General features: G+C 33.6%; 1 protein-coding gene across 1 annotated transcript in view; it reads right to left on the bottom strand.

Annotated features, from left to right (window-relative positions):
* The window catches only part of LOC129745379 (3-hydroxykynurenine transaminase-like), a 44,806-nt gene extending 29,767 nt beyond the window's left edge, over positions 1-15,039 (bottom strand). The window contains exons 1-2 of the mRNA XM_055738433.1: positions 14,884-15,039; positions 82-764 (exon numbers count right to left, since the gene is read on the bottom strand). Of these exons, the coding sequence (XP_055594408.1) occupies positions 82-749 (668 nt within the window). The 5' untranslated portion in view covers positions 750-764; positions 14,884-15,039. The remainder of the gene's footprint in view (positions 1-81; positions 765-14,883) is intronic.
* Positions 15,040-17,695: the final 2,656 nt, after the last annotated feature.

The following is a 17,695-nucleotide window of genomic DNA, read 5'->3' as shown; positions in this document are numbered from 1 at the left end:
ATCACCTTTGCCCTGATCTCTATATTCAAATCACCCGAAAAGTACTTGAACATATTGACTTTTAAACTTTATAATACTCACAAGGCTCGATCGCTGATGGAGATCGGTGTGATGCCTGGAGGCGCTCCCAGAACTTTCTGCGATCCGGTATATACTCCGTCGATCTCCCACTTGTCCATGTAGAAGGGAACTCCGCACAAACTGGCCACGGCATCCACCAGCAGCATACAGTCGTGTTCGTGACAAAGCCGACCCAAACCTTCCAGAGGTTGAAGAAGTCCACTCGAAGAATCTCCGTGCACCACGAACAAGCACTTTGGTTTATGCTCTTTCAATGCATTCTCGAATTCTGTCATCGTGAAAGGTCGATCACCGACACCGGTAATCGTACGAACATCCGCTCCGTATCGAGTGGCCATTTCGACGGCCCGTTCTGCCCAAATTCCGCTAACGGCGATCAGCACCCGCTCACCGTCCTCGAGAAGATTGCTCAGCAATGCTTCCATTCCGGTGTGAGCAGATCCGGTGATACACATCGTAGTACGACTATCGGTTTGGAAGATATATCGAAGGCCGTCCTTCACTTCGTCGATCACTTGGAAAAGTTCCGCGTGGAAATTGCTCAGACTGGTGTTGACCAGGGCGTTTAGGACCCGCTTGGAGCAGTTTGAGGGCCCAGGTCCCATCATAATTTTGTCCGGGATCTGAAGTGGTCCACGGAGTGATGCCGGGGGTGGTGTGAATTTCATTATTAAACGAGAAGCCTGGAATGAAATGTTCAGGTATAGAAACAATGAGGTTAGTGTTGAGGTGCTACTGGATTATCCCCATATTCGTTGAACATAATAGAAAAGAACTCAAAAAAGCTCGTCAACATCGTTTTTGAAAAACTTTTTATCAAAAGTTACAATTGACGGTCTCAAAGAACATGTATACCCCATGAAGAATCATGCAGCATTTATTGCAAGAGTAATTCTCAACTCAGTTGTTGGTGTCCTCTGGAGTTTTGAATCCACCAACCATAGAAAAAGTAAAAAATCTATCTAATATGTGTTGTGAGCCTACTTTGTTGAACAATTCTATTGAATCAAAGAAATCGAAAGATTCACTTTAATTCAACGACGGTGTAAGAGAAACACAGATACCGGTATTTCACTCACTGAAGAGGATGATGTCCTCTTGAATTAAATTTCCAAAAACGCTGTTGAACTGGCAACAAAACACAGACTTCCGACAATCTAGTACTTCACTTTTCTTTGTTGGAAGTAGGTAGCCCGTTGCTATCGAAATACCGGTATCTGTACTTTTCTATACCGTGATTGAATTAAAGTCAATCTTTCGATTGCTTTGATTAAGAAAAATCTATTAACACGCCAGCACTAAATTATATTGAAAATTTAAATAAATTTTTTAGAAACGTCGCTGGTGAACTGACAACGAAACACAGACAGACTTCCGAAGTAAAATTTAATGCTGGCGCTATTATACTTCGGAAGTCCGGACTTCCGACTTCCGACAAAGAAAATTGAAGTACTAGATTGTTGGAAGTCTGTGTTTTGTTGCCAGTTCACCAGCGACGTTTCTAAAAGTTTTATCAAAATTCACAATATGATTGCGTATATTCCTCGTACGAAAGTATATTTGTGTGATTTTTTTTCTTATTTTTTAAGGAAACTTTTCATGTACAAATAAGAGTACAGAGTGTCTTCATGCTACAAAAAGATTATGCAAGATTGTATTTCAAATAAGTAGTCATTTCAAACTTAAAATACTTCAGGAAGTGTTATTAGGTATTTACAAAAAAAGATTGAAAACATTTCGGTTCTTACTATTCAAATGTCGCGGCTCGAGCCGTGCGGAAGATGCGTATAATTTTTGGTGCATTTTCGCTGTAAATTTCCAGAAGTCTCGCACTGATAACATTCACTGACCTGACGCAAGGAATCGGCTTTTCCTTTTCAAAAACACATGATTTGCGTTATAGGAAATAAATAAAACAAAACTAACTGAAACTATTTCACAAATCATTCGACTTGATAACGACGAAGTGAAAAGAAAAAAAAATACAATAAAAGAAAAAAAATCATCGAAAAATATGATTTGGCTAGACTTAGCGACGACTTGGTCTAGCTTTCGAAAGGTACGAGGTGCTGCCTTTGAAACTAAATTTAACACTACCTATTATTTTTTGACTGATCAGTTTGATTTCGCAATTCGTGCCATTTTTTTGAGGTTTTTTTTCGGCTACAACTGAAATTGTCGAGCCATCGTTGAATTCTTATTTTAACTAGATGATAAGAGTAAGACTGATGGTTTTGTTTTTGACACAACTTCTAATTTTTTTTGTTTTTTTTTTTTTTTTTTTTCATTGTGTAAGTCGCAGGATGAAATAATCACAAGAAAAAACTGATTTCTCATGTGCGGTGTGTGTTATCTGTTCAAAAGCATTGTTGATGTCAACAACTAACAATCATATTGTGATCGTTTAGAGTTTTAAATTTTAGAAAAAATTTTCAACTGTAAGAGAGTTTTTAAATTTAACAATAAACACACGATTCCTTTTAAAGGATTTATGTACAACTACAAAATTAAAGAAATCTTACCTTAATGTTGCATTTGAAATTGGTTTTAGAATTAAATATTCGGCGAATAAAGGCGAATTCAAAGAGAATTTCTTTGAGCCTGAAGGCAAAATTTCAAGTCAAAAGCAACGAAATCTTTAAGAGGCATGAAAGAAAGAAAATTAACTTAATTAAGAACTGTTCATTCGTTTTTGGTTCCAAATTGTAAAAAGTTCTAAAAATGAAAAATATAAATATCAAAATTTGTTATGTATCTATCACGCTTTCTGAATGTTTTAAATTCCACGATTTCAATTTCGTTAATCAGACTTTGCCATTTTTATTACTATTGATTGATTTATATCTGTATCAGTTTGAATAATCCCACTTATTCTTTTTCGGAAAAAAAATTAAATACACCTTGCAGACCGTTTTTGATGTATGCAATAATTTTTTTTAAACTTTTTTAAGTCCTTTGTTGGCATTTTTTTTTCATTTTATAATTTTTTATTATTGTTGTCCTTTTTGAGGTACTTTATTAGACTGAGTCGATTTGGAGTCATTTTTGAAGTTCTCAAACCCTGTAGTCTTGAAAGCTTTATTTTGGTTCAAAACTCATTTAGGTTTACAGCAGAATTTTCAAGTAACGTTTACTTGAGTGAATTTGTACTTTTAGGTTTATATTGGGAAATTGATTATTTTGTACTGACTCTGTAGGCTGTGGCCGAGTGTCTGAGAGTCTGTCATCAAAAATTGAAAATTTCAAGATTTGGAAAATAGGCTCAGCTTTTAAAACGGAACCAATCAAACAATGGAAACTTTAGGAAATTTTGGAAATCAAACTCTCCGAAGATTCAAGCAGTTTTCCTGGCGGACTCCTCCAACATCTAGGGTCGTCATTTCATTTGAATTTTCCGGTGAGCCCGTTCCTTTATATTAATTTTTCATGTTTGTAAGCGTTCCTAGAAACGATACTAATATATTACCTTTACAATTTTGATGCTGTTGAACGGCATTTAATGGTTTATAAATTCCACACAACTTTCAATCATGCATGTTTTGTGATGGATTTACAAGTGCTATAAAAAGAGAATTAAAAACAATTTTACATGTGATGAACTTTTATTTATGTACAGAGTTGACTTCATAAAGGTGGTTTTTAAGGATGATAGTTTGCTCTTCCTAATTATTTCAGAGATGATCCAGACTTTATAATTATGTTAAAACTAACCACAGTTGGTCAATATTTGTGATTTGTTTTTGTATTCTTTGCTTTTGGTTTTATAAACCATTTGGAAGTTATAAATTGGAAAAACTTAAATATTTGAATAATTCAAAAATGTTATAATTTGGATATTAAGAAACTTGTTTTTTTTAAACATTTTTGAGACAATAGGTATTCGAAACATGAAGCTGGAATGGTTTTTTTTTAATTTTTTGATAAACTTCATATAATTACAATAGAAATTTAAAAACAAGTGGTTATTCGTAGTTTTTGTTGTTTTTTAATTAGAAAGTTTGACTGTTTGAAATATAAAACATAAAAATTCAAGAAATCAAAAGCTGGAAAGTTGAATCATTTTATGTTTTCAGACCCAAGATATTTCGAATGTTTAAGATACACACACATTTCAAAATTTGCATTTGATATCCAATATTTGTCAATCTGAAAATAGTTTACTTTAAAAAATTTGAAAATTCAGGAAAAGACTAATTAAACTTGATAAACTTTGAAACTGGAACAGTCAATATGCAAGAAAAATAAGGAAATTTCATACATTTGTTAATACTAAATGCAGTTATGAAATATTCCAATTTGTAATATGAACATTGGAAAATTAAACTCGGTGATCGATACTCAGATATTTTTTGAAAGTTTGGTACGTTCGAAATGAAAAAAATATTAAAAATAGGTTGAGGTTAGTTTTGATGATTTCTTCTATGATCAAGTATTAAGTAAATTTTATACAACACATTTGTCGTTTTCAATATTTTTAAATTGAATACTTTTTTTATCAGAACTTAATGCATCAATATTACCAGTATCTCAGAAGCACAGGTTTTTCTTTGGCCACATTATTTACCAAGGTAATTTCCATGCCTCATCACGCCATGCCACCCATCCAAAAGGGTTACTTTAACATTTTAAGAAAATATATAATTCTTAAAATAATAGTTTCATCTTGTCTTAACTAATAGTAGACGATTGACTAGGAACCGTGGGAGTGCAAGAGAAGAAAATAAAAGTTTTCACTGATTTGTGGTGAGAGAAAATTAGAGATGTTTTCGGAATTTTCCGTTGCAGAAAAATTACTAAATTGATAAGATAACCTTTCAAAAATACACCCAAAATTCAGCCTCTGTGCCAATGGCGTGTAGTCAATTTCATAGCATCATTGGTACAAGAAGATAACGCGACCGGCACTGATTCGATTTGCGCCCACCGGCATTAACCTCCCAGCGTAACCGAATTGCGTATGTCTGAATGAAACAAAATAAAAACGTTTTCGCGTCCCTCCCAATCGCATCACAAGCCGAAGAAGGATGGAAATAAATACCGGCCAACACCAGGCAGCCAGCGAACCGAGCACTGTGCGTGTGAATGTAGCAAAAGCAACAACCAAAACATCCTTCTAATTCAATCAACCGGCAAACACGGCTAAGCTGTGCGTGTGTATGTAGCAAAAGCAACAACAAAAACATTCCTTCAATTTACCGGCAAACAACACCGGCCAAGCTGCCCGGCTTTAGCAGCTGTGTATATGTAGCGTGTGTATGTAATAGCAGGCAGTAAGCAAAGCACAGTTCTCATTCAATGGGTTTCCCGTTCCTTCACTCCCGTTCCCTTTCCCGTTTCCATCTTAAGACAAAGGAATGCATTGAAAGGAGGCCAAACGCCGGGAAGCCGCCGTTGTACGTTTTTTGTGATTGATCGGTAACAGAAAGCCTATGACAAATATACCTCGTCCTGCACGAAGCTCGAATAGTACACTGGTTAGAATGTCGGACTGGCAAGACGCTACAATTGGTGATGTGAGTTCGATTCTCAGTACAGCGCTGTGGTTTTAATTTTTATTTTCTTGTTTCTGGGATGAATTATCCAATAGGAAGGAAATCCCATAAAATGTTTTTCTTGTTTCGCTTGAATGTAGTGGTCATCATTTTGATTGGGAGCCGAGTCCTTATGCCAGTTACGGTTTTTCAAACATACCGTCTTCGGCACAGTGCACATTTCAGAGCATTATCGGCACAGAGATGTGCTAAAAAGGCATTGGATTTTTGCAACCTCTTCTATGGGTGTATATTTATTACAAGGATACATTGGGTTTCTTCATCATATTCCAGATTAAATAAGTTTTTAATAAGCTTAACTTACTATTGATTTACTATTGATGAGAAAGACTTCTTAAAATACGAAGCAAAGAAAAGCATAGAATCAAAGAGTTTTCAGAAAGGCAATATTCATAGAAAAACAATTTGGAAAAATTTGTGTCATTTTAAGTCACTTTCCGCCTTCAACCATTAAAGCTTCCGCAAACTCTTTGGTTCAACAGGGATCATGTTCAGGAAAAAGAGCTAGTTTATCAAGGAAGAAATTTGGATGGTATTGATTTGCCTTCAATATTTTACTCGATCCATTTTAATTGGACGTTTATCAAATGTCTCAGAGAAATAGGAGTTTCCTTAGGAAATGTCTAGGAGCATAGGAGGTATAGGAAACTCATGATCGCACCATTTACCAAAATAAATCCTGATCTCTACCTTTCACCAACTTACACAACCCCTTCCTTGGATACTTGAATATGGATTCGCAGACGTATAGACGGTTTCCATAGTTTGTTATACTAGCTTTTATCTGGTTCTGACTATTTCAATTTTTTTTGGAGTGCAGTAGCGAGAGGTTGCTAGTTGAACTTGAAGAGTATCTTACTAACAATCCTTCCTTTTCCCCATTGACTACTAGGACGTGGCCGGCGCCGTTATTAATCATATAAAAAAGGGAGAGCATCAGTTTTGTACAATGAGAATAACTGCTAATCTAAAGCACCATTCTTTTGGGCTTTGTGCAAAATTGATGGCCTCGATTAATCAGGGAGTAGCAACCATTGGCAATGTGGAACTTGTTCTGCTTAGCCACGCCAGCGATCATGGAATTCGAAATGCATAGTTTGAAAACAAATGTAAAAAATACGAAGCTCCTCTAGAATCAATTTAAAAAAAAGCCTGTAAATGAAGCATTTCGAGTTCAATGATTTAAGGTGGATATGAGTAGTCAACCAAGCTATGCTAAGCTAATTGATTATTTTGTACTGAAAAATTGACATCATTTTTGTTCCTTTTGTAAAACTGAGTCTGCTAATGGTTTTTGTGTCAATTTATAAATTCTCCAAAGGAAATTTTCCGCTGAACAACTTTGTCGAAAATTGTAACTTCGTATTTTATTAGGCAAAAAAGTTATTAGCTGTTCAAGAGGAGCATGTCTTTTGGCATTGAAAACGACAAATTCAATTGACATCACTGCTGGTTGTCTCGCGAAATATTGCTTTAAAAGTAGTCATGCAATACCTCTCTAGGCACTGGAAGCAATTGGTGTCAATTGAATTTATTGTTTTTCAATCCCAAAAGACATACCCCTATTAAAAAGCTAATAACTTTTTTGCCTAAGAAAATACGAAGTGACGATCTTTTACAAAATTGTTCAGCGAAAAAGTTTCTTTGGAAAATTTATAAATTGACACAAAAACCATTGGCAGGCTAGATTTTGCAGAAGATACAAAAATGATGTCGATTTTCCAATACAAAACAATAAATTTCCCCATACAAACTTAAAAGGTGCTAAAAGATCAATTTACTCATGTAAACGTTACTTGAAAATTCTGAAAAAATCATGAATGGGTTTTGAACCAAAATAAAGCTTTTAAGACCACAGGGTTTGAGAACTTCAAAAATGACCCTAAATCAACTCAGTCTTGTACTTTATGCTATTTTCGTAATTTTGAAAGGAAAAGACAAAAATAACGAAAATGGCATAAAGTACCTCAAAAAAGGCATCCATAATAAAAAAAAAATAAAATAAATAAAAAACACTAACAAGATTGAAAACTATAAAAGAGTACCAGCCGTTGATTTGAATTTTGTCTCGCAGCAAGAAAATCGGCAAGAGAAATCTTAGTGCATTCTGATTATGCATGAGGTTGCGTTATCAAGTTTGAAACAAAAATATTGCTTGTCAAATGTTTAGAGTCAGAATATTGATCCTTTTTACAGGAAGATGCGTGTTGTTGTCCGGTTATTTGGCTGTAAACTTTGAAAGGTCTCCCAGAGATAACACTATTGACTGACCTGACGCAAGAAGCCGACTTTTTCTGTCATTAAACGCGCTTTCTGATTTACGTTTTCGAAGATAAAGTAAAGCCGAAACTTTAAAATAGCGTTCCAAATCATTCGACTTCGTGAAGCCGACGTTAAAAAGAAAACTTCACAATGCCTAGATGTTACAGCGAAGTCCGTCTAGACTAAGTGACGGCTTAGGGCAGAAACACAGTGCACGCGAGCGAGCGAGCGAGCGATTCGCGCGAAGAATCGCACCTCATTTGAACACGTTGAAAACTGTGAGACCGTTCACAGTGCAAGCGACGCGATTCGTACTATTCGCGCGAAATACCATTTGGAAAATGATCCGTCGCAGCAGTCGCGTGAATACTTTGTTTTGGTTCACCCAAACTTCATATGAACCTGCACTTAAATTTTTTTCTCGGCAGTTTGATTTGAAAATATATCGCGATATTTTGAAATAATAAAAAAAAAACGATTTTCCTCGACTAACTTTTTAAAAAAATTCGAAGCAGAGGTCAATTTCAATTATTACAAAAGTTTTTCCAGCTTATACCTGTCGATTGTCCAGTATATGAACGAAATGGTGACCAGCAATTTCTGAAGAGAAATTCGTATTATTTTGCGGCACGATGAATTTGAAATGATGAATGCTTTTTGAGCTGTAAAAAACACATAACTTCGGGGGTAAATTTAAACATTGTGAATTTATTTTTTCGCCTAGCTACATAAGATGCATATTCCGGCGCACGTTTTTTTCTCTAATTATTTGAAACTGAAACCTTTGGAGATTCCGCTGACAAATTGCGCGGTCATCAGGTCTCACACGAGTCAAAATTTTTTCATTCCATTTTAATTGCTTGAAAAATTTAAGAACGTGAAATTTTGATGCCAAAATAAATAAAATGGTTTATAAAAAAAAATTTTCATCTAAAAAAAAAATACTCCTTTTCTTTAAGAACTAATAAAATAACTTCTCCTAGAGAAATTGATATATGGATATTTTTTTTAAATATTTGAAACAAGAGTAGATTAGCTGAAAAATAATTATACCAAATTTAAAAATAAAAATATTATATAAAATAATATTTCTTATCATTTTACTTCATCTTAAATTACTATAATCATGATTATACAGTTCGAAATATGTCGACTGGAAAAGAAACGCAGCTTTTCGTAGGTGATGGAAAGAATTAAAGAAACATAAGCTATCAAAGAACGAAAGAACATAAGCCGTAAATAACATGAATTTTTCGAAAAAGATACAACGGCTCACCGGCAGGACTTGAACCTGCAATCACCTACGAAAATGTGATTATTTTCAGGTATAAAGATGTACCAAAGCGATTTCATAACATTAGTATTGAGAAACGCAGCTGCCAGATCAAAATCAGTTGCTTGGACTCACAATGAAAACCCCTAGAAAAATTTTTGGCATCATTTCATCTGTAACCAAAGAAAACACTCAACTGCTGAGCACAGAACATTTATATCCAGAAAAATGTAAATTTTACTTGTTCAATCTGTAACATGAGCAAGGATAACGATAAAATTAAATAATAAATATGACTCTAGAACAAATTTATCTTACATTAAAGTGCTTCTGAAATAAAATCTTTGGTGCTTATTCTGCGAGTCACGTGGCGTGGATTTGTCTGGTCAACATGATTTGACGTCAGTGAAAGTCGCCGGCGCTGATAGTGATGAAATCTCCGGTTTGTGGATTCGGCGATAAAAATACTTGAATGGTTTTATGACGCTGTTTAAAATGTTCATTGAATGTCACTTACGAATTATTTCATAATGATTTAAACACAAATAACCTCTTGAAATTATTCTTCCAATTCCCTATAAATATTTACATAAATATTCTTTCCTTTCCTATCCATAAAGTTTTTTCTCAGTGTAAATCGCATCCCGTTCGTCGCGTGCACTGTGAACGATCCTGAAAAATGATCGCGCGAAATTCATGTCAGGTTCATTCAAAAATCGCTCGCTCGCTTGCGTGCACTGTGTTTCTGCCCTTAGTTTGGTCTTGATTTTGATTTTGATAGAGTATGAGCAATATACAAATGAGCAAGCGCGAAGCTACCATAGAAACAAAGCCTAAAATTATCTCTTTCATTTTTTTCGCTGATTAGTTTGAATCCAAAAATAATGTCAGACAATTTCTAAGTTTTTTTTCCCGCTGTGGCGAAATGAAGTTGAATTTTTATTTTAACTTGATTATCAGTAAATGTTGTCAATTATTCTGAAATACTTATCGTTATTTGTCGGACGATGAGTTAATTACAAAACATGTTTATTTTTTCGTGTAGGGTATGTGTTATCAACTGGTTATACTCGTTTTAAGTTAGTATCAAATTAGATAATCGATATTTCATGCAGCTCATATCTGAAACGCTTTTCTACGTATTTTGAACTCTATTGAAACATTTTCCTTTTCCAAACAAATCACTATTAAAAATTTTATCACTTACAACGTTTTTGGTATGAAATTATTAATTTATGAAAGAAAAACCCAATAAAACAAGAATTACGATATGTTCCATACAAACATCTGTAAAATAAAAAAAAATCAAGTTTTGCTAATGAAAATTGTCAAAGACACAAAGAAATGGCGAAGCAATCTCTTATTTCCCTTTTTTTTTACGGGAATAGCTTTATCTTATTTCCCAGTTATTATACAGTCTTCAAACTTGTGGAGAGTTAGTTGGATAGTTGAACTAAAATTTGCGAAATTTTCATGAAAAATATTACCAAAAATATAAAATTACACCTTGTCAAAAATGTAAGGGAGTGTGCTGTTTTACACGCTTTCACTCTATTTTTTAACGTTAGGGAAGAATGAGAATACTTGATCCCTGGGAATACTTGATTCCTTCGCTATATCTCGAAACTGGAATGTCTTACAAATCTCGCGTGAGCTTTCATTACGTCGTATGAAACAAAAGGTAAACGAACAGTTTTATTACAAAAAAAATCAAAAACTGACATAAACTAGTCGCAACTTCTTTCCATTTAGAATATTTGTAGCCTGGACCACATATAGAATATATGTGAAATACAAATTTTAAAGTTGTTTTGATAACTTTTGCAGCAGTTTTCTGTGAATTCTTAAGATGTTTCATACGACGTAATGAAAGCTCACGCGAGAATTATCAAATGTTCTAGAAAAATGTGCCAAAAAGAACAAAACAACAATTCTGTTATCTCAACAAATTTTAAACCTTTTATTTTTCGAGTTATTGAATTTTGTTTGAAAATTTTAACAAAATGTTATTTGAAGATCTTTTTTATCACTTCGAAATGTTTCCCACAAGAAAAAATCATAATAAAAATATTGATTACAGTATGTCAATCGTTCGAGTATAATATGAACTTCATAATGCCATATTTTTAAGGCAATAGTAAACTCTCATTTTTTTTTTTGGAAAAAGTTTTCCAAAATGTATTTTATGGGTTTAATTTATCCCTCGAGTTAAAAAAAACATGTATATTTCTTCTGAATGTATCGTGATCGTTGGTTATCACGAAATTACTAAGATATGTACAAAAACTAATGTTTATCCAGTAATTATCTGTTAAATAGGACCCAAAATACTGTATTTATCTGAAAGCTTATAATTGCGCCTTAAAGTATGCAATGACTATAGGATAGAAGACAAATTTTTAGAATTCTCTTTATCTGACACTTCCAAACTGTGAAATGAGAAGTAATGGCCAAAAATAGTCAAACGACCTTTTATTTTTGGAATTTGCTTGATTTTTACCAAGGGTTCAACAGTCCAGTTTCCTTCAACTTAAAAAATATCCAATTTTTTTACGTCTCTCAAAAATGCTTCTAGTTCATCAATAGGCTCATGTAAATGTATCGTTCTAAATTTTGGAACATATAAATTTGAAATTCCACGCTGTCAAGAAGTGCAAAAGATGGCGAGTTGCTATTTTTTCCAAAAAGATGATGAAAACAAGAAAAGAGGATCAAGTATCCCTATTCTCCTCTACTGTATATGAGGCTCTCGAAGCCAAAGGGGTATAAGTGCAAAAATGATCGATTTTGGTGGAGCAGGGCATGAGCAAAGTGTTCTTCTCTAAACAAAAAAATCCAAATTCCAAATCAAATTTTGATGAACGACTAAAATGATTCAAGAGTAACAATCTCGACTCAGAATCTTGAAAATCTTATCCCAGGTCAAAAGTTCTACTAAAGTTTTTCAAAAATTTCTAACTGTTGATAGAAATTTAGTCCAGAATATCGAATTCCAATGAGATTAGACTTAGCTTGCCAAATCGCCAGAATTTGCCAGAAATTTTTGCACACAAAAATTTAAATGTAAACATTAACAATATGTGTTTTGCGCAGAATTTTTTTAGTAAATTTTATCAAAATAAATGTAAACGCCTGATGTATTTCTATAAACAAAAGTCAAGTGTTTTTCTTCATAATTTTCATTCGATAGGTTTGATATTGACGGATTTTTAAGAAAATATCCTGGATTTGCATGGCCCGTATACTTGGGGACTCCCGATTCCACAAAATCAATGTTTGTGATAAGAATATTCGGATTCTGTATTCAGTTTATTGTTACTGAACTTCAGTTTGGATCATCATCAAAATAAAAAAATCCTGATTCGAATCTTGGTTTTGAATTTCAAACTTTCATGTTCGAAACTCATCCTTCCGGAGATAAGAAAAAAATATATTTAAAATTACAAACCATTTCTTTAAATTTAAATTTTTGAAGAATTGGTGGTGTAATTCATGGAATGGTGACCCAGAATTGAAAAATCTAAAACAATTTCACCATTCGCAATTTTCCGTCCGATTCACAAGTTTAATTTCGAATGTATAACTGAAGAAAGAATTCACATTGAAAACCAACAGTTCAGAATTCAAATATGAGATATATGGTTGAAAATCTGATCCAAATTTCGCTTTTTGGCTAATAATTAGTAAGAATTATTATCTGGAACTCTGGAAAAAACTTTTTCTAATTCGGAAATCGAAATTCGAGCTAAGGTTCAAAAAGCAATACTCTGATTCGGAATAAAAATTAAAAATTCAGATTCAGCTCGAAGTTAAGTTAAATAATCAAGATTAAAATATCAATGTAAGAATTTTATTATTGGTTCAAATTACAGGCGATCGAAGTTTTATAATTTTGATTGTGGATTCAAAACTAAAATTTTATATTCAAGAAAGATGAAATCACAATTTTTTTTTATTTAAGAGAAAACTAGGTTTTTTTTAAATTCAACTGAAAACATACATTACTGATTTTTTGTTTAACATTATTTTTACTGCACATTCTTCTTAAAAAAAAGTTTCAAACTAAAATCTTTGATTTTAATCGAGCTCACAAGAGTAGAAAATAAATCTCATTTGAACCGCAAACCTAATCTCTTTCTTTTATTCCTGAATGTTTGGAAATTTTTTACCAATGCCTCAAATGCTTATGCTTGTGATTAAAGAGAACTGGCTTACTAAAATCTTATTAAAAAAATATAATAAAGTTCTGAAATGAAATCCATGATTTATCTTTTTTAAACTTCTTGGAAAAAAAAATTGGCAACTTCTAGGACATACTTCGAAAGTTCGAAATGAAAATAAATACCTTACTATTGATGTAAAATGACTCAAACCTGAATTATTATCGTATAGAACTAGTGTGTCCATTTCCCGGCCATTTTAGCGTTTCCGGGTATCGGGAAATCTGGCGATCCTTTCCCCGGGAATTCTTGGGATCCCGGAAAAAAAATGAAAATGAAGATACTAACAATTCATAAGGTACATTATCCATATAGTATTTTAAATTTTTATGAAGAAGTATTAAAAAATATTTCAAACTTTTTTAATGCCTCAATATATGAATTAGGAATTCAAAAACTCAAGACCACTCTACTGATTCTTGCTAATAAAATTTGAAATATTTTTTTTTCTTCATCGATAAAAGTTGGTTAGCTAGACTTCAGGTCATCAAATCTCGTCAATTTTCAGATAACTATTCTTTTTGTTTTAAAATATGGGTTTTTTGCCAATGATTTTGCTACTGTACAACAGTTTGCGAAACGGAAGTTCTAAATGATGACTATCACAAAATAGAACATTCAGATTCTTTTCGTAGCGTTCCTTTATTGGGATTGTTTGGTTTTATAATTATTTTTTTTTTACTTTTTTAAACCAAATTTTTGAACGAAAAAACATTTTTTTAATTCAATGTTGTAGGCTTGAACAACAGCCATGTGTCAAGGAAAAACTATCATTTTCCTTGCTCAATCTGATCCATTTTTCCAATTTAGATCATGTAAATTTTTAGTAATTTAGCATATTTTATAGGCTTCGGGTTTTCCAGGGATATTTTAGCGTTTTTCGGTATTCGAGAATTTCCGATTTTTTGTATTCCCGGGAATTCCAGGTCGGGAAATCGACCTCCCCCCCCCCCTTCCTTGGGCAGGTACTTCCTAGGGCCCTGACTTGTAACAACCCCTTTGGCTCCAAGGGATTCATATATGTTCATGAGGATTTAACCTTAAATTGGGAAAGAGTCAGAAAGTTTTTCAATTTGACATTTAACAGTATTATCATATCACGATACCATAATGTAGATGAGACTTAATGAGAATAATGAAGCTTGGCACACTCATTATCTCATTCACATTTCCTTATTTTCAGCTGCTCCAGAATGATTATTGAACCGTTTTAATTCATTCAATGATACAGTTCTTATTTAAAACTTTTTGCCTGTCTTTCTGATAAGAAATGCTTTCTTTGACATGTCTAACATTTTCCAAAAATTGTTAATCACTAAAAAAAAACCGTGAATCACACAATGAGCTCACTGATAGATTCCTGGATCTATCCCATCTCTTTGAGGTTCACCGTCACAAGTCCTATAGCGATGCAACGAGAATCCTCTCAAGTTTTGAAACTTCCTTCCAGGAAACCTCAATAGAGCACTTCACATTTGTGCCCTATCATACACACCTTCTGCTGCTGACCCCTTAAAGTAAATCCGAAGACAAGCAAACTGCTAGATCACCGAAAACTGAAAACTGAACTTGAACCAATTTTGAGCTTCGAAACCCGATACGACCGAAAACGACGACGACGACGATGAGGATCCGATCCGCACCACCAGAGTTCCCGAACCTTACTGAAGAGGCCTCTCGATCGGACGCACGGCTTAAAGAAGCCAATCGTAAAAATGTCTAGGAGAAGTTTCAAGTGGACGAAATCATGTGTGGTGATAAACAATTTCTTCTTCCTGAGGCCGTTATTGATTAATCACTAAGGAGGTCCAATAAAAAATATCAAGTACATGTACTTGGATGCGCTCCTGTTGACAAACACAGAGTCGTACTGTTTGAGTGGTGCGTTTATTATATGAAATGGGATGCTAGATTTTTTTAAGAAAGTGTCAATGTTTGTGAGTGGTTTTGAAAGTTTATAAGCTCTTACAAGCCTTTTTTTGGGGAAAATTTTCATTTGAATCCTCCTAAGGATGTAAGCGGAGGGTTGAATGAACTAGAATAGCTTAAAATCCCTTAGAAAATACCCTCTTGTGAAAATACCACTGCATAAAACTGTAATAAAACTGCGTTCGAATCCCAGATGTTGTCTCCTGTGCGAGTTAAGAACGAGAGATAGAAGAAAGCCACCAGATGAAATTTGGAAGCCAAGATTTTTTTTTATCAATGAACAACATCGAAAATTCTAACGGAATTCAGAGAATATTTTTTTTTTATGTTCCTCGCCCCACTGTAAAACATCGTAGCGGTAGACTCTTAGACTCCCCGTAAAGACTGTAAGAATTCTCGTTATCAACAGAAAGCAAAACACTCAAAATGATGTTTCCTTCTTGAAAGAGGGACGATGGAATACTTTTCGCTTGTTTTCTTCCAATTTAACAGTTAGACAGAGGAAATCAATTCAAACGAGAAATATGATATGAAAATTTACATCTTTTGCCGATTCCAAAAAAAGATGATTTAATTACATATTAGGGGAGATGAGGGCATAACGAGCACCCGAGGCATAATGAGAACTACGCTTTTCTACGAAAGTGCGTATTTTCTTAAATAAATTTTCATGAGGATTTGTTTCGTACTTCCTATAGTATTAATTTTTCACAAAAAAAGGAATCTCCTTATCATCTTTACAGAGATATTTAAAAAAAACTAGCTTGGTTCTCAAGTTACGAAAATATTATGATTTTTGAGCACCACGAAATAAGCTCTTATGATCTTAAAATAACCTTGATCTATAATGTACGCACTGCAACATGATGTACACATTGTTTCTCAATTTTTACCATCATAAAGTTTTTGATTTTTCACTTTTATCAATTTTAAAACACGTTTTTACTTAAATTTGTTGACTAGGGGCATATAGAGCACCATATTATCGAGGCATAATGAGCATTTTCTGCCGTAGATTCTAGCAGCGAATTAAAATTGATTTATAGCGCCACACCTTGACTAGTTTTCATCCGACATTTTAGCCTATTGGTAAGGTGTCGGAGAGGTAATCAAAAGACTAGAGTTAGATTTCTGTTCGAGGTGATTTTTTTCCATTCACAATTCATGATCGATTTTTTTATTGTTACATTATACGGCTAGCAGCATCATCCTCCGAACAAAGCACTTAATGTATGAGCGTGCGTGAATTGTTGTATTCTAGAAACAGACCTAGATTATTTTGTTATTGCTTTGTTTGATGAATCGACGACTCACCTGACTTCATCGAATTGAATTCGCTGTTAGATTCCCCGGCAAAAACGCACATCTTGCTCTGATTAATGGTGCTCATACTGCCTCAGGGGGGGTTCTCATTATGCCTCCACAGTGGCTGGTTTTCAGCTTTTAGCAAAATTTTTCAAAATGCATTTTTTAACGTTTTCATCTAGTTTTTCACGTTTCAGCCCGTTATGGAATAGGCTTTTCAAGTGTCTGAACACGAAACAATAATGTAACCTCCATATTATAGCTATTTTCTATGGTTAAATAACCGTTTTCCTTAAGGTGGCCATTATGCCCCCATCTCCCCTAGGTACTTCTCTGGCGATAATTCTGTTTCGATCACAAATTTGACTAAATAAGAACGAGTAACGCTGCTTTTGATAATTTCTTTAAAAAAAATATGACATAAATAAGGTATTTTGACGTTTTGTCAAAGTATTTCATCTAACTCCTATATGTAAATCCATTCCGTATCTAACATTTTGCGCCGAAGGGTCTTAGAATTGCCCCGAAATCTTATAAACTTTGTTTAGGCTTTCTCTTATAGACTGTTACGAGATTTATACAGTGAATCGCTAGAAAACATTTACAGAAAGGATTTATATAAAAAAAACTTTTTTTTCATAAAAACTCATCGCACTTTACTGAAAACTTTTCAAATTTGCTCAAATTTGGGATTAGTATTTCAAATTCCATAATAAATCATCCCTGAAAATTACGTTGTGATCCAAAGAAAAATAGAGAAGTTAAACCAGTCTTAGCACCAGTGTACGAACAAAATTTTAACACTATTTTGAGGCTCGTTGTCTTAACACATTGCGGTTCAACTATGAGATATCTCGTTTTTACGCTCAACTCGAGTCGAGTGTGCTATAATTAGAAGTATAACTACAATGTTATAAATTTGAAAATTAAACCATATTCGACAAAATTAAACTCAAAAATGCTTAAATTGAAGAATTTGATTAACAGATTTCTGAGAAATAGGTTTCCGAATTACGATGTTTCCCGGCTTAGATTTCTTAGCTACCCTTAATGTGTTAATTTTAATATTTCTT

This window comes from Uranotaenia lowii, chromosome 2 (assembly GCF_029784155.1).
Source record: "Uranotaenia lowii strain MFRU-FL chromosome 2, ASM2978415v1, whole genome shotgun sequence".
Classification (NCBI taxonomy): Eukaryota; Metazoa; Arthropoda; class Insecta; order Diptera; family Culicidae; genus Uranotaenia; species Uranotaenia lowii.
Note: the sequence above shows the minus strand (reverse complement) of the source record. Positions and strands in the feature narration are given on the sequence as shown.